The 25,689-nt window shown below is 45.1% G+C and overlaps 1 protein-coding gene across 5 annotated transcripts in view; it reads right to left on the bottom strand.

The window, feature by feature from the left end:
• Positions 1-25,689, bottom strand: part of Wasf2 (WASP family member 2) — a 65,211-nt gene that overhangs the window by 12,277 nt on the left and 27,245 nt on the right. For 3 of the 5 annotated variants that reach the window (NM_001394051.1, XM_039109782.2, XM_039109783.2), the window contains exons 2-4: positions 10,607-10,779; positions 2,181-2,315; positions 1,513-1,666 (exon numbers count right to left, since the gene is read on the bottom strand). In NM_001394051.1, coding sequence (NP_001380980.1) covers positions 1,513-1,666; positions 2,181-2,315; positions 10,607-10,736 — 419 coding nt within the window. In that variant the 5' untranslated portion in view covers positions 10,737-10,779. Of the gene's footprint in view, positions 1-1,512; positions 1,667-2,180; positions 2,316-10,606; positions 10,780-11,167; positions 11,183-12,457; positions 12,625-25,689 lie in introns of those variants that run through there. The other 2 variants (XM_039109781.2, NM_001013167.2) reach the window with 2 other exon arrangements.

The raw sequence follows: 25,689 nt of genomic DNA, 5'->3' as shown, positions 1-25,689 counted from the left end.
TTTGGTTCTTTTTTTTCGGAGCTGGGGATCGTTCGAACCCATCAACTAAAACTTTTGAAAGACAATTCTACTCCTTGCCTTTCAAAACATCAAGGGTACTTCTAGATCAACCATTAATAGGTCCTTTTAAAAAATGCATTAGATTTATTTTATTTTCATTTAATATATGTATATGTGTGTCTCTGTGCACATATATATGTGGGTACCCATAAAAGCCAGAAGGGGGTGTAAGAGCCCCCGAAGCTAGAGTCACTGACAGTTGTGAGTTGCCTTTTTTATAAGTGCTGGGAACTGAACTTGCCAGAGCAGCAAATGTTCTTGTGTTGAACTCTCTCTGCAGACGCTGACAGTAATAATCTTTATATCAACTTTATATCAACTGCATCTTGCTCTGAGTTAGAGACACCACTGCTTGTTTCTGTTAGGCCAAGTCCAGATAACTGAGAGGAGACACTAATTCTGGCAGTGTATGTCTAAAAAACAAAGTCCAGTTTTCAGAGAGATGAAACATCTCAACGTTATCTGTTAATCCTACCCCGCCATACAGACACTGTATCGTCACGTTCAGTACTGTGAGGTATGTCAACCCTTTCTGTCCCATAACACCATCCCCAAACTCAATCAGACTAAAGCATGACAGCCCCGGGGGCAAGCAAGACTTCATATCCTAGGAACGAAGGGCAGAGACTCTTCTAGATCTCTGAGAAGCTACCAAGCTCCTACTTGAGGCTCTCTGGACAGACCAGTGTCCTTGAACTCATAGAGGCACACACACAGCTTTCCAGTACCCATGTCTGACAGACAGCACCATGTCCAGCTACCTGTAACTACTTTTTACCTGTTCCAAAGACATTTATGGATACAAACAAGATACATATTCCCTTTCTACTTCTGGTCAGCTGGTCTGTCCAGGATGATGACATTACCAAATCACAGAGGGGGACCCTAGGTTGTCTTTCAGCCCGCATCCTTCCTTTCCCACGTCCACCCTCACAGGACAGATTGTTGCAGAGGAAACCATCCAGAGGACGTTCATGATGGCACTCACCCGGAAGGACACCAGTACTCCCCACGCCTTGGATGGCCCCTCTGAGCCTAGAGCAGCCAGTATGAGGCTGGTCCCACTAACTTGCCCAAACATCTGGTAATTTACAGTTTTTCTGAGAGAGAATGTGGCTCTGGGAATCTCTGTGCAGGACTGCCTGCTAACACGCCCTCTTGCTTCTGCACTAACTAAACTCCTTGGATGGAGTCCACCAGAGTAAGCTCTGCAGCGCTGACGGCACAGCAGACTGTCGACATGGGAGAGATGCGGCGCGACTTTCCGAGACGGAGCAAGAGGGAGCTCTGTCCTTGTGAGGTAGGCGGGAAGTTCAATACTCTTCTCTCATCTAAGCATTGTCTTTGGAGATTTTAGACAGTGTGGACTTAGATCAGCGTGCGTCTGTGCGCACGCACACCCCCATACACACCATGCACACGCGTGCGCACGCACGCAGGGAGTATAGTTACCTGTAAGGACTTAGATTGTTAAGAGGAGGAGGAGCGTCACAGCTGTTATAGGTTTCCAAGACTGGTACTGGAAGGGAATTTCTGTCAAAAAGCTTCTGGTCTTGGATGGTAGAGCTTCTGAAGGCCTTACGAGTGTTGATTCCTTGCAGTGACACTGAGAGAAGATGGAAGGCATTAGAAAATGGACGACAGGCTATTTGAGCAAACACTGAGTCACACCGTCGGAGACGCCTCAGCTGCTGCCTTTCTTGGCTGCAGCCGTCTGCAGCCAGGTTTTTTTTTTTCCTTCCCCCTCTGGGGAAACCCCACGAGGCTGTCAGCAGCCCAGCCATTTCATGACTGAACAGATGAAGCAACACAAAGGTTTACTATGTGGCCAGATCTTGCAGGCCTCTCCTTAGGTGAAAGGAATCTTCCAAGTACTTTTATGGTAGCAAAATACCATTGAGGGAAAGGCAACTTGAGAACAAGGGAATTGGGGAATGGAAGAAAAGGGATGTGGTGTGTGGTAAAGGTAAAAAGGTTTCTTTACACCAGCGAGGCTTATGTCGCTTCCAAGTAGACATGTATCAGTCTCTCTGATCTCTCCTCTTGCTTTTTAACAAACCAGGGGCAGGATTCTCAGCCGCTGCTCAGCAGAGCCTGCAGCTCTGGTTCAGCCTCCTTACCTTCTTCTTCCTTGGGATCCAGCTGAGTGACTTTAACTTGTACCCGGTCAACCCGCTCAGCAAGGGAGTTCACTCGGGAGGCAAAGGCACTTGCCTGAGTACAAATCTCTCCGAAAATGTCCTCCGCATACTTACCTAGGAAGAGCAAACAGAGCCCAGTGACTAAAGAGTGTACTGTCCACCAAACACATACACATGCTTGTCTTTGGAGAAAGACAGTCCCCATAGCCTGGTCACTCTGTGCATATATAGTCCATAACTAATAGAACCCTTTTGGCAAATTCTGAACAAACATGAGATTCAAAGCGGGTTGAACAAAATCAAAAGGTGCAATGTCAACAAGTTCGTCCCGGAAGAGCAGACAGTATATGCAAACATTTGTCCTTGGCTCTCAGCCCCTCCTGTTCTGTAAGCACCTTATAAAATGGCTCTGGAGAGCAGACTGGGAGTTAAGAGGGACAACTAGGTGTCCATGCTTAATTACTATACACTAAATTACTTCCTCAGTAGAATTTCAAAAGCCCACTGAAAACCAAGAGGCGGGTATCTCTAAGGGGCCTGAACTTCCCCACCCCGCACAGGGATGCCAAGCTTCTAAGGGTGAAAAGGTCGCCTTACGTTCTCTAACCCACAGCTTTCAAAGCCTTGGCCCTAGGTTACAATCCTTCAAATCTACACCCCAGGGAACGAGCGGAAAGCTGAGGTATTCAAGCCCTCCCTGAAAAACAACATGCCACCGGTCTTTTCCACAAAGTCCCACTTTTTAGAACAAGAAAAGTGTTCTGTACTTTCAACCCTGAATGCAAGGAGAATTTGCAGTCAAAGAAACAGCAGTTTGGCAAGCACTGTCATTCTGAGCCACATAGCACTTTTCTGCTAGGAACCGAGGGGTATGAATGGGTAAATCACCACCTCGGTTGTTTACTCACAAAGTGAAGGCAGACATAAATGACTGCCCGACCTGACGATATTTTGAGACCTATTTAAAGTAAGGTCTCATTCTTTTTTTCTTTAGCTTCTAAGCTTAGTACATATTTGAGGAGGAATAGGCTAACCCAGACTGGAAGGCCAAAACCACACCCTCAGGGTAAACTGCAGTTAACTTTTCCAGTGGAACCCAGAGGACAAGTGCATTGTGAACTACTGGTGCATTTAATAAGTCAGTGGAGTTTCTAATTCTGCATACTGCACGGTCCCACACAGCAACAGTGAAGAGGAATTCCTAACTCAAAGGACTCAAGAGAGGCCAACATGCCTGTTCTGTAGGTAGAAGATGGGTGTTTGATACATTCATGACACGGCAGTGGTCCTGCTCCACCAAGTAACAAAAAACTATATTTGGAGACAAAAGCAAAGAAATATGCAGCGTTGTGCATAGAAAATGGGCCAGCCTTAGAAAGACCCAATGTGGTGGCCCATAACTATAATCTTAGCACTTGGGAGGCCAAGAGGATTGCTGTGTGTTCAAGGCCAGCCTGGCCTACACAGTGAGACACTGTCTCAAAACAAAAACAAAAATTCAACTGCTCTGGAAGAAAAGAAAAAAAATACAAGTTAACCCGTCTCTCAGAGAAGACTCAGATTTTCTGTTCCGTAGTAAAAGGGTGTGTGACAGCACAGCATCAGGTAAAACTCATAAAAGACCTCAATATACAAAATCGGTAACTCTTCTTTTCCTTTTTTTTTTTTTTTTTTTGAGACAGGGTCTTGCTGTGGAGCCCGGGCTGGCCCGGAACTTTCTGTGCAGACAGACCTTTGAGACTGTTGAGTTAGAGAACATAAAGCGACCCCCCCAAGAGAAGTTCTGCACCCCCATGTCAGATGGGAGGTTAGCAATACCTTCATCTTGGTTTGAAATTCTACAGAAGTAATTTCCTGTCCACTGTACTAATCATGGACACCTGGTTGCTCCTCTTCGAGCTGCTCTCCAGAGCCACCTTATGAGGGGTCTTTGAGCACAGAGCTCTGTCTGCTTCTGCCTTCCAAGTACTAGTCTAAAGGCCTGTGTCGGGTTTCCTTCCCTTCCCCTTTTGTTGAGTCAGGGTTCCCTGTGTAGCCCTGGCTGTGCCCTGTAGACCGGGATGGAGTAAAGGGTTGCACCAGCACTGCCCGGTCTCCTCTCCCAGTCTTGAAGAGTGGGTGTGGCAGGGGAGGCTTTCCTGGTCAGGTCAGGCCCAGGGCGGCTCAGAATCACACTGTGGAAAATGTAAAGAGCAGTGGACCTCAAGTCAGAAGACTCAGACTGTTAGAGCTCAGATTTTTATTTCTAGACACTGTCTCGCTATGTTCCCCTGGCTGATTTCAAATTCACTTAGTAGACCAGGCTGGCCTCAAACCTGCCATGATCTCATCCTTTTCCTCCTCAGCACTAAGATGACTTCCACATCACTGTACCCAGCGTATGCTTCAGCTGTTGCTATAATGCCGGAGTGCTTCTTAATTTTATTCCTATCTACGTGTATGTACCTTTCTGTATGTTAGTATGCACATGTGCATGTGGTTGCCCACAGAGGACAGATGGGGGTGCAAGATACCTTGGAACTAGAGTTACAGGAACTATAAGCCACCATGCAGGTGTAGGAAACCAAACTCTAATCCAAGAACTACGAGTGTTGGCTGGGCACTGGTGGCACACACCTTTAATCCAAGCACTTGGGAGGCAAAGGTAGGTGGATGAGTTTAAGGCCAGCCTGGTCTACAGAGTGAGTTCCGGGACAACCAGGGCTACACAGAGAAACCCTGTCATGAGAAAACAAGAATTACAAGTGTCCTACTTTGTTTGCTTTCTTGTTTTTGAAACAGAGCGTCTCCATGTAGCTTTGTTTGGCCTATGCTTGAGGGATTCTGGGATACATGTACCACGGATCTGAGTACAACAGGTACTCTTAAAAGATTTATGAGCACACTGCAGCTGTCCTCAGACTCACCACAAGAGGGCGCCGGATCCCACTACAGATGGTTGTGAGCCACATGGCGGCTCTAGGAATTGAACTCAGGACTTCTGGAAGAGCAGTCAGTGAGCCAGCTCTCCAGCCTGAAGCAAATTCTCTTTAACAGCCAAGCCATCTCTGCCATCCTGTGTTGTTGAGAGAATATGTTGTACACTGTATGACTGCACCACTTGTTAAGGCTATGGCCTATGGTTTAGGCAGGAAGCAGAGATGAGACATCCGGAAAGAAAAAGGATTCTGGGGTACAGCTGAGGTAGGAAGATCCAAGGGGATGGATGCCTGGAACCTGAGCTCAGGTGAGCAGCCGCATGGCAAGATGTAGGTTAAAATAATGAAAAAAGCAGTGGGTTATCTTATGATTCTAGTCAGAGAAGAGCCTAGCTATATGGCCACGGTATTTGTGAATATATTTTGAGCCTGAGTCTTATTTCTGGGAGCATGGGACTGGGTCGTAGAGCTAGGACCTAACTTTTACAGTGTACTTAGGTGGTCACAATTTCTCAGACTTATTCTCCCCTGTAAACTGGGGACTGTGATTATGTCCTCCCTATCACACTACTAGACAGATTAAATAAGCTAGCAATCTGGGTTGTAACAGTAAACTTCTTTCTTACATTGCTCAGCCATGGAGACAATTTTTCAGAGTTCAACTATCTAAGCCAGTGTGGAAGCCTCCCGAAACCCTGAGACGCTTAAAGGTTGACATGGTAGGATCACTTGGGCCCATGATTTCTAGTGAAGCCCAGGAATGGCAGCAAGATTAAATACCCCATATTCTAAGCTTAGAGGAGCCTCCCAAACCCAATTCAGCAAAGAACAGCTTCTTGCCTGCAGCACGACAACACCAGCAGTGAAGGACGATGGAAGACTCAGACCTGTTTGTCACACTCACATCCTTAGAAGAACTTTAACTACAACCCCATCCGATTGGACAGGTTCTATTCTTCACATGGAAACAGAAGTATGATACTTCAAAAAGACAAAGTCAGAGTCAGAGACCTACCCTGCTGGGACAGTGCTTGTGTAGCACGTACAAGTCTCCAACACTGCATTGTAATAGTACACGCTGATATTACTACAATTGAGAGATGAGGGTAAGAGGATAAGAAATTCAAGACCACCCTTGGGTTATGGTAGTCTGGTGCCAGCCAGGGCTACTTGAGGCTGTCTCTATGTAAACTAATGAACAATGGCTGCAGAGATGCTCGCAGCGGTTAGAGCCCTGGCGGTTATTCTGGGGGAGCCAGGTTTAATTCCCAGCACCCACATGGCAGATAACAACCATCTAAGATTCTAGTTCCAGAGGACCTGACGTCTTTTGATGGCCTCTATGAGCCCTGCACACACATGGTGCAGACACATGAGGGCAAAACACATATACATATAAAATAAAATTAAAAATTAATTAATAAATTTAAATAATCAAAAGAAATGGAAAGGAAAGGAATATACCTGGTCCAAAGGTGAATTTCACTCATCCAGATTATTACCAAGACAGACCCAATATCTCTCAGGAAATAGTCATTAACAGATACCACATTTTGCCAAAAGATTTCAGATAGTGTTCAGGAGGTTCACCCAACTGCATCTGTTCTTGTTGAAAGCCGAGTGAGAGTCCCAAGCACTGCAGAAGCAGCACCGCCCTCTCCCCAATGCCAGAAATGGAATCAACACCATTTGCTATGGATTCAGGTTGGGCTCCACCCTCCTGGATGGGCACAATATGGGTCCAAAGTGCTAGCTGAGGCTGGGCATGGTGGGGATGGGCATGGCGGTGAATGCCTTGAATCCTAGCCCTTGAGAATCAGGGGCAGGGAAATCTCTGTAAGTTTCAGGCCAGCCTGATCTGTGGGATGCCTGGGGAGAGTGGAAAGGGGAATCTGGGGCATGGCTGAGATGATCGAGATACATGGTTTACATGTATGACATTGTCAAGGAATAAATAAAACACATTCTATTAATTAAATGCAATTTAGTAAAAAGAACACAGATAATTTGTGTTATGGGGCATGCAGTAATAGGTATGTAAATAAGCATGTTCAGGGATAATTATCCCAGAGCTGAAACTGTTAGCTGTAGGAGAGCCAGGGCATCCAACAAGCAGGTGGGGCCCAACGCCCCACACTGGTGGTGGTATAGTAGAGAAGCATTAGAGCACGAGGTCTAGAAGACAGGCGTGGTAGCGTATGTCTTTAATCCCAGACTAGGAGGCAAAGGCAGGGAGTTCCTGCCTGTGGAGGTCACAAGAGAACCTTGAGGGTTGGCTCTCCTACCACGCGGGCTCCAGGGACTGGACTCAGACTGCTAAGCTTGGACGGCCACCCTTACTCTCTGGGTTATCTCAGTGCCCTGTCTCCTCTATTTTAAAGGGATTTTTATTTGAGTATTGTAAAATGGGAAAAAAATGGATTACAGAAGGTAAGCGTGGAAAGAAGATAGGACGTTATGCTAGGCCAAGGAACTTATATTATTCCATAGAATTCTTTAAATGTACTTTTCAAACATTTATTAAGCTAGGCCAGTGGCACACACCTACAATTCTAACTATTTGGAAGGCTGAGACCAAGGTAAGCCAGGGCAACTTAGCAGGACCCTGCCTCCAAATTAAAAAGGTAAGAATAAAAGACGTGTGGATGTAGCTCAGTGGTAGTGGGGTGGGGAGGGAGGAGCAGCAGGAGCAGAAAAACTTGTTTACAAATTAATGAAATCTTTTTAAAACTGTCTAGGTTATCCTTGGCCATACATCTGGATGAAGGGCAACCCAAAGTATAGGAAACCTTGTATCAACGAACAAACAAATCCCAAATTAGAGCCAGGAATGATACTGTAGCATCTAGAAGGCTCATGGCCAGCCTGAGCTACAGATGACACCTGTCTCCTAAAGTTTCAAATTTCAGAATTATATACAGAAAAGGCAAGCTGTCTCTTTTAAGCACACCACTGTTGGTATACAGGACAAATCTAAGCAGACCCTGAAAGAAAGGAAGCCAGAGGGAGGCATGGACCACAGTTTCTCTGAGACTCGCATGGCATTAGCACTCCTGAGCTGAGGCAGATGGGTCACAAATTTGAAGCCAGTCTGAGCTATATAATGAGATCTTATTTTTAAAAAATAAGTTAATTTAGTAACTCAATGTAATTAAAAATATTAAGTAAATGAACAAAGACCTGAACTAGGACACCACTGGCACAATAGAATTGGTGACAGAGCAAATAAACTCTTAGCTAAGTTTAAACATTCACCTTTGAGGCTGGGCATGTGCTTAGCATGCACGAAGCTCTGGGTTTGAGCCTTAGGATAAAATAAGTAAATACAAACAAAGAATAACTCAACTCCTCGAGTCTTACTGGCTGTATCTCTCTTTTTTTTCTTTTCTTTCTTTCTTTTTTTTTTCTTCAGAGCTGGGGATCGAACCCAGGGCCTTGCGCTCGCTAGGCAAGTGCTCTACCACTGAGCCAAATCCCCAACCCCTTCTGGCTGTATCTCTTTAGGAAAGTTATTTTATGTCTCTGAAATAACTCTTCTCTAAAATATTGTTCTTCTGAGAAGTGGGGAACACAACTTCCTAGACAGGTAGAAGTAATTTACAGGGGGCTGGAGAGATGGCTCAGTGGTTAAGAGCACCGACTGCTCTTCCTGAGGTCCTGAGTTCAAATCCCAGCAACCACATGGTGGCTCACAACCATCTGTAATGAGATCTGATGCCCTCTTCTGGTGTGTCTGAAGGCAGCTACAGTGTACTCATACAATAAAATAAAATCTTAAAAAAAAAATAAATTAAAAAAAAAAGTAATTTACAAGATTAAATGAAATTATATCAACAGCTCATTGAAAACTGGCATAAAACAGGCAATCAACAAATGGGTTCCCCTCTCACCCTCTTTCCACTGCCCCTCAAAAGTCAGTGGCCATCTCTCTCCCTCACTTCTATGTCATCCAGCACCCATCACGTAAGATCCATCCAATCCAGGTTTACTGGGTGAATAAAGGGTAAGGTAACGCCCAAATGTGAGGAACTTGTTCTTGGATCAGCTTCAAGATAGAGAGTTTGATTACAATTGGAGAAAGTCCACAATGGCCTCCATTAATGCTGGAAAACACCTCAGAGTGGGCAGGACTCCTGTTTAGTGAGGAGGAACAGCAGCAGCCGCTGTTGGGTGTTCTTTGTCCTGTGGAGAAGGGACTGACTGATTTCTAGCCACTTGGCCTTCTGGGGTGGCAGCAGCAGTGTGCTCTGTAGTCCCCTGCGTCACTCTGCTACAGGTCTGCTGCTGCACCGCCTTCAGTGTCTGTGTGCGACAGGCACTCCAATGCGTTTGTTCTCTGTGATGCCCACCAAGGCTCACTAAGCTCTGGATCAACTGAGACAGGTCCCTCCTAGGTGAAGGCTTAGGAGTCTCAGACTCCATCCATCCATCATCTGGTCACAGAGCTCTGCCTCCCTGGCTCCTACTTTAAAGGTAGGGCCTTCAAAGGAATGCAAGCTTCTGATAGTCCCCTGCCTTCTCTAAGGGCAGGGATGCGACAGGAGGGGTGAGTGTTGGAAATAATTTACACAAGATGCCTTTGCTAGGGGAGGATCACTAACGTGGCATTTCCACAGAGGTGCTTATGGAGCTGGGGTAGCACTGGACAAATGCAGGGGTGGTCCTAACATCTGCCTCTCCCATACCTCAGCTTCAAGGAAACAATGTCAGCCTGATTCAGAATGGAATCCAAACCACATGCAAATAACCCTCCCAAGGTAGTCTCATTAATTTAGCCAATTAAAGAAATTTTACATATATATAAGAATGGCTCCAGCTATGATTTGTGTCACGGTGTGTTCACACTGTGTGTTCACGGTGTGTGCTCATTCTGTGTGCTCACAAAACTTACAAATCTCCCAATACTCCAGAGGCTGCAGAAGTAATGTATACCCTGATCTTGGACCTGGGGGCTTGCAGCACAATTAAATGTGTATCAGGATAGACTCGTCAACCAGAATCTCTCTGAGTACACGCTTACTCTACTTCCCTTTGGGAAGATCATGGGGGGGCGGGTGTTGGTAGACTATTGGCACATGTGAAGCTTCAACAAAGTCAGGCTACATGGAACAGATCCTCTAATTACAGGAGCATTCCTCGACCCAAGACACTGCTCTGTGAACCTCCCACTTCACACACAGAGAATTCTGCTCTGTCACTGCATCTGCAGTTTTTCCTGCAACCCTTCCTGCCATCCTCCCTGCAGATTCCTTTTGAAGCAGGTGGAGGGGAAGGTAGAAGCTAGAGGGTGGTGGTAGATGAAGAGAGGGTAGAGGGAAGAAGAGGAACCAAAAAAGGAGCCCTTCTCAGAGAAGGAACACGGGATATATTTTTGCATTACCTAGGGAAGGCAGATGGGGGAGAAATAGGAACATGGAGGAGAGGGAAACTAAATAAAGAGCACCAACGACCCCTGAGGGCAAAGCACAGGCTCTCCGAGGCACTCACTCAGGCTGCCCAGCTGTCGGATGACATTTGCCAGGGTGATGTTGGTCCTGCATTCCAGCTCGCTTGTATCGCTAGGCAACGTCTGACGGCACAGGTGCCTTGGCTCGATGTTCCTGGTTACTAAGGGCATAGTGGACCTGCTTCAGGCAAGGTTCTCAGTGATGAAAAACAACCTAAAAGGAAAGAAGAGGAAAACAGTGCTCAACCACAGATCCCGGCACACGGGCCATGCGGGGCTCTTCCTTTTCGTTTTTGGTATTGCTCTGATCTGAAACAGTTTTTTAAAAACCCTTACTCCCTTTCCTATCTTCTAGCTCAAGCAGCTAATCTTCTTTTCAAGGTTTACTAAGAAGTCTTGCTATAAGTTTAGAAACTCTGAACTGGTGACATCATGAAGGCAGCACGGAACCTTAAAGCAGCAATTACTACTCTAACTAGTAAGAACCCTCCAGGCAAGGAGGTGTGATCAGATATCGCAGCCACAGGTATCCGCATAGAATCCACACCAATAGAAATCAGATTCTAGGTCACCAGCTACAAGGTTCCAAAACAAAGAATGACCTCTGTAGCAGGGAGTGCAACCCAGCTGGTCTGGCACTGGCCTAGCAGACACAAGATGTAGGTCTGACGCCCCGCCCCTAACATGTCATAAACTAGACATGGTGATACACACCTGTAATCCCAGCATTTGGAGGACAGAGGAAGCAGGAGAATGAGAAGTTTACAACCATTCTCAGCTAAGCGGTGGAAGGTCAGACTATATGAGCAGATTTGTCTTTGTCTGAGAATCTCCACAATGAAGTCAGCTGCCAACAGGGATCCCACAGCTAAGTCTCTGGCTATGACTTCTCTCTCTAGGTCTTGCTGGATGGGTGACTGCTAATGTACAGCTAAATACTGGCTGCCAGGATCTAGTAACACTACCAAAGTTTAGTCTGTAAATTGACAGAATGAAGGGAAATCAGGGGAAAATTTACATGCTCAATATGTCAAACAGAATGCTAAGCCAACTGTGCTTTAAGCTTCCCTGGCCCTCTCCTACACCAGTGCTCCTCCACTGCAGTCTACACACCTGGGCTGAAGGCTGGGAGCCACAGCAGGTCGTACCTCAACAGATGTGCGGGCACCTCCTACTGCTGCTTTTTGTCCTGGTGGCTGAGCCACCCCACACACACCAGCACCTCAAGCTTACGTGGAGCTATCATTTTAGGGTTAGATTACCAAATTCCCATGTTACTGGTTTAGGAGAAGCCCTCTTTCCCCCAGACTCTTTGTGTAGTCCTGGTTGTCCTAGAACTCACTCTGTAGACTAGGCTGGCCTTGAACTCAAGAGATCTGACAACCTCCACCTCTCTAGTGCTGGGATTAAAGGTGTATGCCACCACCACCAAACACTGGGAGAAGGTTTTATTCTCAACAAGGTGGGTATGACTAGAACAGTCAAGTCATAGTAGACATGTCTTGCTTTTGTATGTTAGAAAAACATGAAATCTAAAATGTCTTAACAGCCTTTGTGCTACTTTACATCAAATGAAAAGTCACAGAAGCAACTACAGAAACTCAACTACAGATTCCAAGAGGAAGAGGAGGGGGTGGGGGGAGGAGGAGAAAAGAGGAAGAAGAGGAAGAGAGGAGGAAGAGAAGGAAGGAGGAAGAGAAAAGAAGAGGAGGAAGAGAAAGAGGAGGAGGAAGAGAAAGAGGAGAAGGAAGAGAAAGAGGAGGAGGAAGAATAACCTGTCATCATCATCATCATCATCATCATCATCATCATCATCATCAAGTTTACTCACATCAAATCCTAAAACACCAGCTTATCACTGGACAAGTTGTCTACAAATACAAAATACTTACGACAAACGAATCACTAGAGAGATGAAAAGCAAACCAACTGTTTCACAGGCCCAACTCACACACACAGAGAGGCAGTGGAGCCTTAGGGACAGGCGGCTCCTTGGGTTCCTTGTTATGGAGATTCTGATCTGCTACAAGTAAAAATAAAACAGGAAGCCAGCAGCCTGGGGAACAAGATTTCCTGTCACCAAGAGCAACAGCATAGGAACTAAAAGAACCAGCTGTTTGCTTCTAACTTTGAACCTCCCTAACGGTCACTGTGAGGCAGCTGTGCCTATCTTTGGGGTGCAGAGGTGTTTCCTAAATACTTGTCCACTGTCTTAGGAAGTGACTTCTCTGCTAAGATCTTCTTTAGACCTGACAGACTTTTCACACAAGCTCCGGACTTTCCAGTTTAACCCTTCTACTTAAAGCAAACAGTAGGGGCTGGGGATTTAGCTCAGTGGTAGAGCGCTTACCTAGGAAGCACAGGGCCCTGGGTTCGGTCCCCAGCTCCGAAAAAAAAAAAAAAAAAAAAAAGCAAACAGTACGAGAGGTACTAGGATGCACACCTACACTTAACACGTGGTGATTAGTGAATCTAGAACACGGGGAAAAGGATCCAGGAAAGGAAAGAAGGCAGGAGGTTAAAAGCAGAATGTCGGGCAGTTAGATGGCTAACCATGCTGCCGAGCCTGATAACCTGAGTTCAGTCCACAGGCCTCTGAGGCTGAGTACTACTGCTCTTGCAGAGAACTGGGTGTGGTCCTCAGCACTTACATGGTGGCTCACATCTGTAACTCCAGTTTCTGATGCCTTTTGCTGGCCTCCACGTGCACCAGGCATATGGGAACTACATATACATGTATATAGGCAAAACACACATATAAGCAAGTTGTCCTCTGACACCTTCATGCATGCGCTGTGGCATGTGTGTGCAATATATGTGTGTGTGAATGCAAAACAATAATACATGTAAAACGAATCTTTTTAAAACAAGACAGAGAGAATGAGAAAAAAGTTAATAGCCACCAAGACAAAATGATCAGAAAAACAGATATGCTACTTGTAAAAAGATTTTGTTGTTGTTTTGTTTTGACCAAGTGTGACAGCCCATGCCTTTAATCTCAGCACTTGGGAGGCAAGGCAGATAGTCAGTTTCTGTGTGTGTTGGCGGCCAGCCTGGTCTACATAGCAAGTTCCAAGACAGCCAAGGCTAGATAGAGAAACCCTGTTTCAACACAAACAAAGAACATTTCTGGGGCTGGAGAGAAGGCTCAGAAGTTAAGAGCATGAGTTGCTCTTCCAGACACAGGTTCCAGTCCCAGCGCCCACCTAGTGGTTCACGCCCATCTGTACCGCTAGTTCCAGGGGATCTTCCAGCCTCTGAGGGCTGTACTCACACAGTGCACAGACACACATGCAGGTAAACACCCACATAAAGATAAAGGTAGGGGCTGGGGATTTAGCTCAGTGGTAGAGCGCTTACCTAGGAAGCGCAAGGCCCTGGGTTCGGTCCCCAGCTCCAAAAAAAAGAACCAAAAAAAAAAAAAAAAAAAAAAAAAAAAGATAAAGGTAAAATAAATATGGGGAGAGAAGGAGATTTTTTCAAAGGCACCAAAAGGAGACAAGACACCCGTCCTGGTATATGAAGTACCTGTACCAAGTACTCATTTGCTTTTAGGTAACCAAAGACTGGATGTCCTCTGTGGGAGAAGTGTGAAATTATAATAGCCTGAGACACACTTGTAATCTGACAAAAGAAAAAGTCCTACATTTGAATGATGATAAACCTAGAAATGGCAAACAGACTTCAGCCTTTAGACTCTCCATGTCATTTCTTTTTTTTAAACATTACTTATTTAATGTACATGAGTCCATTGTAGCTGTCCACAGACACACCAGAAGAGGGCATCGGATCCCAATACAGATGGTTGTGAGCCACCATGTGGTTGCTGGGATTTGAACTCGGGACCTCTGGAAGAGCAGTCAGTGCTCTTAACCGCTGAGCCATCTCTCCAGCCCCTCCATGTCATTTCTAACTGTAGAAAATACATGGTTTTTGAAGTTAGGACATATGTGAGTTGGTCTCTTGACTCTGATACCTCATAATTGTTATCTTTAAATTTTTCCTACAGACACTGAAAAGTATATCCAAAATTCCCTCTACAGAGCTTAAATGGGATAGTTATTTGTAGTTCCACAGGTCGTAGGCAAATCTTCTTGTTGAATAAATTCTATTCATTGATAAATATTTAAAAACACTTTAAACTATGGACATATTACATAGTTGAATGCAACATTCACATAAAAAGTTTAAAGATGGAACCCTAGGCTTCAATGAATGTGATGGGTTTTCCCCTGAAGTTGCCCCAGCTATGTGCTCAGACCTGAAATACAACCGTCTCTCCTCCAGTCTCTACTGTGCTCCTCATCTGAACCACAGAACAAAGGAAATGATTAGAGTGGCTGTCTCCTCAATTCTCTTCCGGACTGTACACAGGAGCGCCACTGTGGATGCCTGGAGAAGTTAGTCTCTCTCACAACAGGTGCCCGTTCACAACAGGCTCTCATCCTCTCGTGGGACTCTAGTTAAGATGGTTCCTCCAACAGTGACGTACTGCTTTATGGGAAACTCAGAGAACAGTGGGTGCTGATGAACCACTGAAGCAAAGGTTCTAATTTACATTTTAGACAAATCATTCGTGTAAGGACTGAGACCCACAATATCCCAGCTAGCACTGCCTGAGAGTCCAGAGGCTGCAGAAGTGAGCCTAGCCCATCACCCTAGCTGTTTTTCCCATCCTGGTCTATACGCTACAGCCACAAAGTGGTAACGTGGTGGATGCTCCTTTAGTAAAAAGTGCCATTAAACCCTAAATGCTAGTGCTGGAGGGAAAATATAAACAAAGTAAGGAGAACCAAAAAGAGTTAAGAAAAAGAAGTTATGAAGGCTAAGGGTAGAGCTTGGAGGTGAAGTACTTGGCCAGTGTGCACTAGGGCCTGGGTTTGATCCCCAATATCATTTTAAAAAAAGTTTAAAATTCTAAATACAGAAAAAGAAGTGGAATGCCTTGTTTTTAATAGAATCAGTGAATGTCCTTTCCAGCCATGTTAGTTTTCTATTGGGGAGGGTGTGATGTAAGGAAGTGTGTGGGTGTACACACAGCTAAAGGAGGGCAGGGGGGTCTTCTATTATATCCACCTTGTTCTCTTGAGACAGTCTCTCCCTGAACTGAGACTTGCTGCGGTGGCCAGACTGGCTGGTCCGGGAGCATCCTAGGATTCCCGTCTCTGCCCTACAATGCTGGGTTTCATGCATGCACGACCATGCCTGGCTTTTTTACAAGGATGCTGGAGATCTGAACCTGGGTGCTTATGTCAGCCTAGCAGGAACCCTCCAGCCCTCTCTCCAGCCCCTAGTCACATATTACTTCTGACTAGGAAGATTGCATAACATAACAATGTTTGCCAACCTCAGGACTTGAGAAGGTCTTATCTTGAGAGTGTTACATAGAAAATGAGTTAGAAGTGTCAAAAACGTAAAAGTTACAGAAGTAAATTTCAATTTGTCTTTATAACTAGCGCAGCTCTATAGCAGAATGCACTCTCTTTAGATAAATCATGAGTCTCCCAGCTGTGGATGAGCAGTTGTCAGGCAAGCTGAGGGAGGAATTCCTCCTAAAATACGAGAAGGTACTGGGAGAGGATAGGATCAAACGAGTACAAAACTGGGCTAGAAAGATGGCCAGAGGTTAAGAGTATGCACTGTTCTTGTACTGGGATCTAAATTCAGTTCCTGGCATCCACACAAGGCAGTCTGGATGCCGATGCCATGATGGGATTCACATGTTGATGTGAGGCTGGAGGACAGGGTCTTTCAGAGCCCTCAGATGAGGAGCTTCAAGTGTGCACACTACAGTTTACAGGGAGTGTTTACATGCCACATTGGCTCAGGGAAAAGCCCAACTTTTGATTTCTGAACTTCCACAATCCTGGTGCCAACACCATGGGGTAGTTATGGGGTGACTGGTGAGGTGGTGAGGTTAGGGTGGAGGAATGTTGCATGTGAGAAGCAGCAGCAGCAGCAGCAGCAGGTCCCTACGCCACACTCTGCAGTCCTGTTCATTGCCCGTAGCAGCACTGATAGTCACTTTGAGCTGTTGATAATGAACAAGCAATGCTACCCTGATAACGGCTGCAGATCTCTGTGTCACATTCAGAAGGCAAGTGTGCGGGAGCCACGGCCGTAAGCATTGCAGGGAAAGGTTTCTCAAGGCAGTTCCTCTCTAAACAGCAGAAGGGGACGGGACATGTGGGGACACTGGGTCTGGGTAACTACAGCTTCTGCTTTCACTTCAGCTTTCCTCACTGCCCAGTTAACAGAGCTTTGAAAGGGGCAAACCAGTTCACTTTGTAGTTTCCTCTTGCAAAAGGCTTTGCTTAAAATTGTGCATTTCATCAGATTTAATGTTTTAGTAGCTGAGTTCAGACACAGGCCTATAATGCAGAAGGCAGAGGTAAGAATCCAAGGTCATCCTTGGCTACCTAAGACCCTGTCTCCATACCCACTTCCCTCCAGAAACCAATGTCCACTGAAAAGCCACCTGACTTCAAGCAACACAGTCACCAGCACAGTCCAGACTGGACAGTAAGATATTTAAAGTGCAAAAGTGCAACAGGGGGCAGGAGAGGTGGCTTTGTGGTTGAGAGCATTTGCTGCTCTTCCAAAGGACCTGAGTTTGACACCCAGCACCCACATGAGGATTCACACCTGTGTATAACTGTGAGACTGTGTGCATGGCGCACACGCACGCACACACACACCGACTTCTCCCTTTCTCTCAAAAAGCACAACTGTTGAATACAGCAGTCTCCATACTGTGAGGTGAGGACAAGGAAGAAAACTTCCTCAAAGGCTAAGGCACACCCCCCACTTCCTGCACACACAGGGTGGGGCTGAGCTGACAAATTTAGTCACTCTTTCCAAACACAAGGCATTACTGACAAATCAGGCTGGGTGACTGAAACAATGTCCAACAGAGACGGCAGGATAGAAACGTTCCGCGGTGGACAGAGAAAGCACGTTTATGAAAACCAAGCAAGAGAACTTAGGATCTAAGACCAAGAGAAATCTCCAACTTGATAAAGGAATGTCCTTTGGCCTAAATGCAGTCAACATAAAGAAGCTTCCTGTTTTAATTCGGCCCTCAGACACCTAGGAAACAGGATTTCTAAATTGTAGTAGTATACTCCGTGTGCACACTGTATGACCAGGAGCCATTCATACTTGCTAATTCCCCACGTTCTCCTATTCTTTGGAGGCGAGCCCACCTCTCATCCTTACCTTATTACTCTTTGAGCCTGAGTCACTGCTTTGCTCTTAAAATCAAGATTGGGGGATTATCTCCTTCTAGAAATTTCCCCCAATAAGTCACCAAAATTAGGCTCATTTTCAGGAGAGCAGGATCCACCTGGTTTCCCAAAAGATAATGCATTTATATTGTGAGTTAGAAACCTGGATCCTAATTCTTAATCTAATGATGACTGGAAATTGGGAATAAAATTTTAGTCTGTTTGGTTAGTTTAACTGTAAAAAAAAAAAAAAGATTCTCAGGAGATGCTATATGGAACCAAGACTCGTATTCTCAGCTCTGGAAAAAACATTTAGTTCTCTCATTCCTTTTATTTTTTTTATTTTTTAATTGAAAAAAAGATTTAATCATAGAGTATTTCTTGTATCTCTATTTTGTCCCAGTTCCTTTTCACAAAGTCACTTGTACATCAAAAGATGTAGAATATTGTCACTAATGATTTTCAGTTACAAACAGAAAGTTTACATTTCTAGTCTAACGTTAATTTCCAATAATATTTATATTGACAAAATGGTATGGTGTGAAATGCTTAAAGCTGCCCATCACCTAAATCAGCACCTTTTTGTCTGTTTTGGTTTTGAGCCAGGGTTTCGCTATGGAACTCATGGCTGGCCTGAACTCTCAGAGATCCATCTGCCTCTGTCCTGAGTGACTGGAGTAAAGTTATATGCAGCCACACCGGGCCCTAAGTTCCTAAGTTAGCCTTAATTAAATAAATATATAATGAATAGTTTCCCTCATCAACAGAAGAGTCTTTTTCCTAACGTTTGTGGAGACCAGATTCCTTTCAGCTGTCACCATCAATTAAACATTAAATTACACAAGAACCCCATCCATGCTCAGAACACTGTTTTAGAAAGAGGGCACGAGTCCCCAGCTCCAAAAAAAAGAACCAAAAAAAGAAAAAAAAAAAAAAAAAAAAAAAGAAAGAGGGCACGAGCCAGTGGAGGCAGGAAGTGGTATGGAATGCTAATTTCCAGGAATGACCTGTCTGTGCTCGTTTGGGTCTCACACCAGCAGGGGCTGGAGCCCCACAACTACTATCTGCACTGGCGGCTGAAGCCTCACACACTCCCACGTGTGCCATGACACGCGCACACACCCCCACCCACCCAAATAAATGTTTACAAAAGTATTTTTGGAGACAAGGTCTCTCTCTACATAGTCTTGGCTGGCCTGGGACTCACTATGCATACCAGGCTGGGCTGGAACTCAGATTCTCCTGCCTCTGCCTTCTGAGTGCTGGAATTAAAGGTATGTGTACCATCATGCCAGGGGAAAATAAACGTTTAAGACATTAAAGTAGTAGAAGGACTAACTAGAAATAGGGAGGCAGGGCTGGAGAGATGGCTCAGTGGTTAAGAGCACCCGACTAAGGGGTTGGGGATTTAGCTCAGTGGTAGAGCGCTTGCCTAGGAAGCACAAGGTCCTGGGTTCGGTCCCCAGCTCCGAAAAAAAAAAAAAAAAAGAGCACCCGACTACTCTTCCAGAGGTCCTGAGTTCAATTCCCAGCAACCACATGGTGGCTCACAACCATCTGTAATGAGATCTGATGCCCTCTTCTGGTGTGTCTGAAGAGAGTGATAGTGTACTCACATACATAAAATAAATAAATTTAAAAAAAAAATAGGGAGGCAATCAATCAAGTGTGAAAGAAATAAGAAAGGGGAAAGGGAAGGGAATATGATCAAGACACTTTACACGCATGTATGGAAGGGAATACAGTCAAGATACATTACAGGTATGCATGACAATGCCCTGACTCAGGGCTGGAGACAGAGCATGAGGACCTGAGTTCTCCAACAACTACAAAACAAGCTCGGTAGGGCAAAGAGCGCTCAACCTCACAATGGGGAGATAGTGGCAGATGGTCTCGAACTCCTAATCTACCTCTGCCTCCCAGAATCCAGGATTACAAGCACGTGCCACCACGTCTGGTTTATGTGGTGCTGGAGACTGACACCCCCCCCCCCCAGCTTCATGCTTACCAAGCAGGCGTTCCGCTGACTCCCTGACAGCCCCAGTCCACAGCTGGCTTTCATACAAGGCTTATCCCATTTTCCTTCCCTACTTTGGGTACAGCTAGTATGGTAGGTACTAAGATCCTTGGCTCATAGTAGAAGTAAGTATGGTATGGGGGTCAAACTCCCTCTTCACAGGGACTGAAGCGCCTTCTGAGATTAGACACAGAGGTGTGTGAAACAGAGGGAGGAGTTCATTAGGGCTGAACTGCCCATCAGCCACGGAATCTCACTCATCTGATCGACTGTCTAACCACTCACTTTAATCTCTGTGTGTCTCGCTCCTGTTCCAAGCTTCTCTATACAGTAACTGCTCCCTCTCTGGAAACGAACAGCCAAAAAAGTAACTGACTTCACACAACTGAGAAAGGCCACGGAGCAGAAGGCTGCAGCACAACAACAAAAAAGGAAATTCAGCAAAACGTTCTGCTGACAGCTCAGGGCACTACACAAACACACCGTGCGGCCATGGAACAAGCAGATGCAGCAGTCTGGAGATGTGACTGTACACCAGGAGAGAGGGAAGAGACCTAGCAATCACAGCTACCGCTGAGCAACAGGGAGCAGAATTATGGAGCAAACTGCCATGCAAGTCCATATCAACGATTCTATTCTGCCAGCCTGCAACAAGAATTCATTCCTGAAAAACTGTCACATACTCATCTGTCACACACAGCCAAGCCACCAGCAACTGACTAAGAGTCAGCAAAGGGCAGCTGTACATCTACTTCCCCTCACAAGGTCTAGTCATCACTCAAAGCATGGGGATTAGAGGAGAGCATCCTGAGCAGATGAAATGCATAAATACATAAATGCCGTTGGTTTACTTTGAAGTATCCAAACCTAACAAGCACCAGGGCGAAGCTGCAAGAACATGAACCTTAGGACACAGATGGGAGGTCCAGCTACCACCACCACATTTTACCTTTGATATTCTGGCCAGTTGGTCTAACCTCTCGGTCTGTTTCCCAACCTGATAAATTAACGATTCCTATTCTGTAAGATTATTATGAAGAAAAATAAAACACAGATATACAATGTATGATGCCGGGTTGGGGAGACAGCTCAGACCCCAGCATTCATGTAGAAGCCGGGTGTGGCAGCACAACCTGCATCCCAGTGATAGGAACGCAAAGACAGGAGGATCCCTGGGGCTAACTGGCCAGCCAGTCTAACCTAATGGGAGGCTCTGAGCAAACAGAGATCATGTCTCAAAGGAGAAGGGCAGGATTCTTAAGCTTGTCCTTTGGGCTCTACTTGCACAAAAGTACAGGTGTACCTCCCCATATGAATACATGCACACATGCATGAAACACACACACACACACACACACACACACACACACACACACTTAAAATAGTCAGGTAGGGTGGCACATTGGCCTTTGATCCTCACACTCAGGAGCCAAGTGCAGGCAGATCTCTGAGTTTTCAGCTAGCCTGATCTACACAGAGAATTGCAGAACTATACAGAGACCCTATTTCAGAAAAAGGCAGAGTGTGTAACATAGAATAGATCACTGAAATGCTAACAGCAGTAAAAGGGGTACAGTGGTAATAGAGAAAGGGTTAACTTCTGTGGCTGAGGGGATGGCTCAGTGGATAAGTACACTTAATGTTCTTGCAAAGGACCAAAGTTTGATTCCCAGCTCTCCAACTCGGCAGCTCACATCTGTCTTTAACTCCAGCTCCAACGTACCCAACAATATTTTCTGTGAGGGCGCCTGTGCTCACATAATTAATGAAGACAGACCAACAATATGGCTCATTGGGTAATGACTCTTGCCACCAAGTCTAACAACCTGGATTTAATGCCTGAAATCACAAAGAAGGAGATACCCAAGTTCTATAAGTTATCCTGACTTCCACTTGTGTGCCCAAACACATAGATAATAATGAACAAACAAATGTAAAAACCTTAAGGGACTAAAAACAGAGGAAGCTGGGAGGAAGGACCCAGTAGTGTGCTCCTGAAGGTACAGCACATAGGAGGCTGAGGGAAGAAGGTCCCAGATTCAAGGCCAGTCTGAACTACATAGCAAATCCCTGTCGCAAAATCAAAAACAGAGGGAATACATTACACAACAGCTTCGGATTTCATTACGGAAATATAGAATAAATTATGGACACTATCCAAAGGTCACTATTTCAGTAGACTTATACTATATACTTCAAAAAATCTGAGACTTACAAAATGCATCATGAGTCAACAAACAATAAAATGTGCCCCAAAGTACACATCTGAGAACGAATGAAATATGGGGCTAGAAAGATAGTTGCTGTCCAGAGAATCCAGGTTCAGCTCAACACCCATGTAAAAAGACTCATAACCACTTGTAAATTCTACATCCGTGGAATTCTACACCCTCTTCTGGCCACAGGCTCAGACGCACATATAGGACACACACATATAAATACATACAGATACACTTTTTTTTTTTTTTTTGGTTCTTTTTTTTGGAGCTGGGGACCGAACCCAGGGCCTTGCGCTTCCTAGGTAAGCGCTCTACCACTGAGCTAAATCCCCAGCCCCACAGATACACTTTTAAAAGACTTAAATACCTGTGTTTTGTTTTTGAGATGGGGTTTCAACTCTATAACCCTGGCTATCCTTGAACCCATTTGTGGGATGATGTCACAGGTGAGGCAGGCACAAGATAGGAGGCCTGTCATTGGACGAGAAGGAAGGATGGGAGGGAGAAAAGTTTGAAGGAAGAGGATGTTGTGGTTTGCCCTTAAGTTTTCTCTATTTTGATGCGAATTCCACTGCCTCAAGGACAGCTGCCTAGTCACATACTCAGAACTCAGGTGACTTCACCAGAACCACCTCCCCATTGAATCTGTAAATACAGGTGAGGGGCAGGTACAGGATAGAAGGAGGCCTATCATTGGAGGAGAAGGAAGGATGGGCGGGAGAGAAGTTTGAAGGAAGAGGAGGAGACTAGGAGAGAAAGGAGGAGACTGGAGAGAGGAGAGGGTGAGAAGCCATGGCAGGTGATGTTAAGATTCTGCTCTGTGTATTTACAGGTTGTTATTAATGTTCTCAAGGGATGGATGGTACCGGGCTTTGTATGTTTAAGTGGGCAATTATATCTTATCAATTGGATCTAAGATTACTGTGTTGTGTGTTCTTTTATGTGAGGGTTTGAGTGTAGGAAAGTGTGCAGCTGGGATGTGTTTCCGCCAAGATATCTAGCACATATCTTGGGGCACTGAGGTGCTGGACCAAGCGGGGTAAAAGACAACTATACTTTATTATTTTTATATTTATACAACAAGAGGAGACTGGAACGGAAAGAAAGGAGAGACGGGAGGGACAGGGAGAGAAGCTGTGGCAGGACAATATGGCGGGTGATGTTAAGATGCCATGCTGTACCTTTATAGGTTGCTACACATGTTTTTTTTTAATTATTTATTTATTATTTATTATTATAAGTACACCGTAGCTGTCTTCAGGTTACAAATGTTTTTAAGGGATAGATGTGTACAGGGCTTTGTATGTTTAGGGGGGCAATTATATCTTATCAATTGGGCCAAAGGTTATTGTGTTGTGTGTTCTTTCATGTAGCAATTTAAGTGTAAGAAAGTGTGCGGCGGCTGGGATGTGAGTTTCTGGCATGGAAGTCTGCCTTGGGAACTAGATAGATAGAGAGATTGCTGCCAGGCTCAGAGAGAGGCCTTCGGCAGTGTGATATGGGATGGAGCAAAGCGGGTGAGATGCTTTGCTGACTGAGAATTAAGATATCCAGCAGATATCTTGGGGCACCTCAGTGCTGGACCTAGAGCAGGAAAAAGATAACCATATTTTTTTTAATATTTTTATATTTTTACAACACCCATTCTGTAGAACAGGCTGGTTTCAAACTCACAGAGATCCTCCTGCCTCTGCCTCCTGAGTGCTGTGATTAAAGGCGTGTGCCACCATCATGGTTCTGAGTCTATTTCTACTGATTTTTTATTCTAACTCTTCTGTTATAGATGGTATCTTCTTGACTGTTATATAATTTTTTAAATTAGTGTTCTAGCCTCAAACTCAGATCTGCCTGACTCTGCTTCCTAAATGCTCAGATCAAAGCCCGTGCCACCACAGCCTGCTGAGCATTCTTATGATGAATACTTCAGTTAGTATATAGGCCAAGATGTGTCACACGTCTGTATCACTGTGCCCTGCTCACCTTTGCCACTCATGCCTCCCAGGATAGACCGGGAGGGGTTTTTTTTGTTTTGTTTTGGTTTTGTTTTTGTTTTTTTGATTATTTTGGTTTTGGACAGGGTGTCACTATTTAGCCCTGGCTGGCCTAGAATTCAGATTTGCCCAGCTCTATCTTCCAACCCCAGTGCAAGGATTGAAGGACTAATCACCATACCATCTCAGATAGACAGCTCTTTTTTTTTTTTTTTTTTTTTTGGTTCTTTTTTTTCGGAGCTGGGGATTGAACCCAGGGCCTTGCGCTTCCTAGGCAAGTGCTCTACCACTGAGCTAAATCCCCAACCCCAGATAGACAGCTCTTAATGCTGGGATTTATAGTTACAGCATCATACCCAACCCAGACAGCTTTTAATCTCAGGTCCAGAGTCAGCTGCTTGGTTTACCCTATAATCCTAGTGTGGAGAGCTGTTCTGGAGCTTTCAGCCAGCCTGGGCTAAAAACAGAATAAAAAGAAGCCTAGGCCCGTTGGGAGGTGGTGGTGCACATCTTTAATCCCGGCATTTGGGAGGCAGAGGCAGGTGGATCTCTCTGAGTTCAAGGCCAGCCTGGTCTACAGAGGGAATTCCAGGACAGCCAGGAATACAGAGAAACCATGTCTTAAAAAACAAACACAAGGGCTGGAGAGATGGCTCAGCGGTTAAGAGCACTGACTGCCCTTCCAGAGGTCATGAGTTCAATTCCCAGCAACCACATGGTGGCTCACAACCATCTGTAAAGAGATCCGATGCCCTCTTCTGGTGTGTCTGAAGACAGCTACAGTGTACTTATATATAATAAATGAATAAATCTTAAAAAAACAAACACAAAAATTTTAGACATGAAGGTCCATCTATGTTCGAAGTTCACATTTTTCCCCTAACACACTAACTCATCACAAAATGTATACAACAAACAAATATGCTCAAATTTCCCACCTCAGGAAAAGAGCCTCAAACTCAGACTAGGTTTCTCTCCCTTAAAATCAAACTGCATGCTAGCTCAGGGGAGCTTCCTGAGAGACAGCCTAGAATGGAAGCGTGTTAATGAGAACAACACACTGCGTGCAGGGCTCCCGCTCGCGCGCTCTCTCTCTCTCTCTCTCTCTCTCTCTCTCTAAAATATATTTATTATATATGAGTACTCTGTCGCTGTCCTCAGACACACCAGAAGAGGGCATCGGATCCCATTACAGATGGCTGTGAGCCACCATGTGGTTGCTGGGAATTGAACTCAGGACCTCTGGAAGAGCAGTCAGTGCTCTTAACCACTGAGCCATCTCTCCAGCCCCACATCTCTCTCTTTAAATAACATAAACACTGGCTCACTTAAAGTGCCAGCCTCAAATGACAGGCTTAGACGCTACCGAGTTAAAAAAAAAAAACCAAACCCCTGCAGTTTCCGGATAGCTGGACACTCAGGTCGCGATGCGTTTCGATGCGTTTCGTTGCGAATTATCTCCAGGGTCCCAGAGAATCCCTTTTAGCTTCGGTCTCTGCTCACTGCTCAATGTGTCACATCGTTTCACCAGGGACTTCTTTAAAAAGCATCTAATCCCTCACCTTTTTTTTTTAATACAATAAATCAAATCATATTCCTATGGGTAATTCCTAAACAACATAAGTATTATTTTAAAATAAAATTCTTGCAACTTTTTTCTAAAAACATAGT

Source organism: Rattus norvegicus, chromosome 5 (genome assembly GCF_036323735.1).
Source record: "Rattus norvegicus strain BN/NHsdMcwi chromosome 5, GRCr8, whole genome shotgun sequence".
Taxonomy (NCBI): Eukaryota; Metazoa; Chordata; class Mammalia; order Rodentia; family Muridae; genus Rattus; species Rattus norvegicus.
This window is presented reverse-complemented; position numbering and strand designations above follow the sequence as displayed.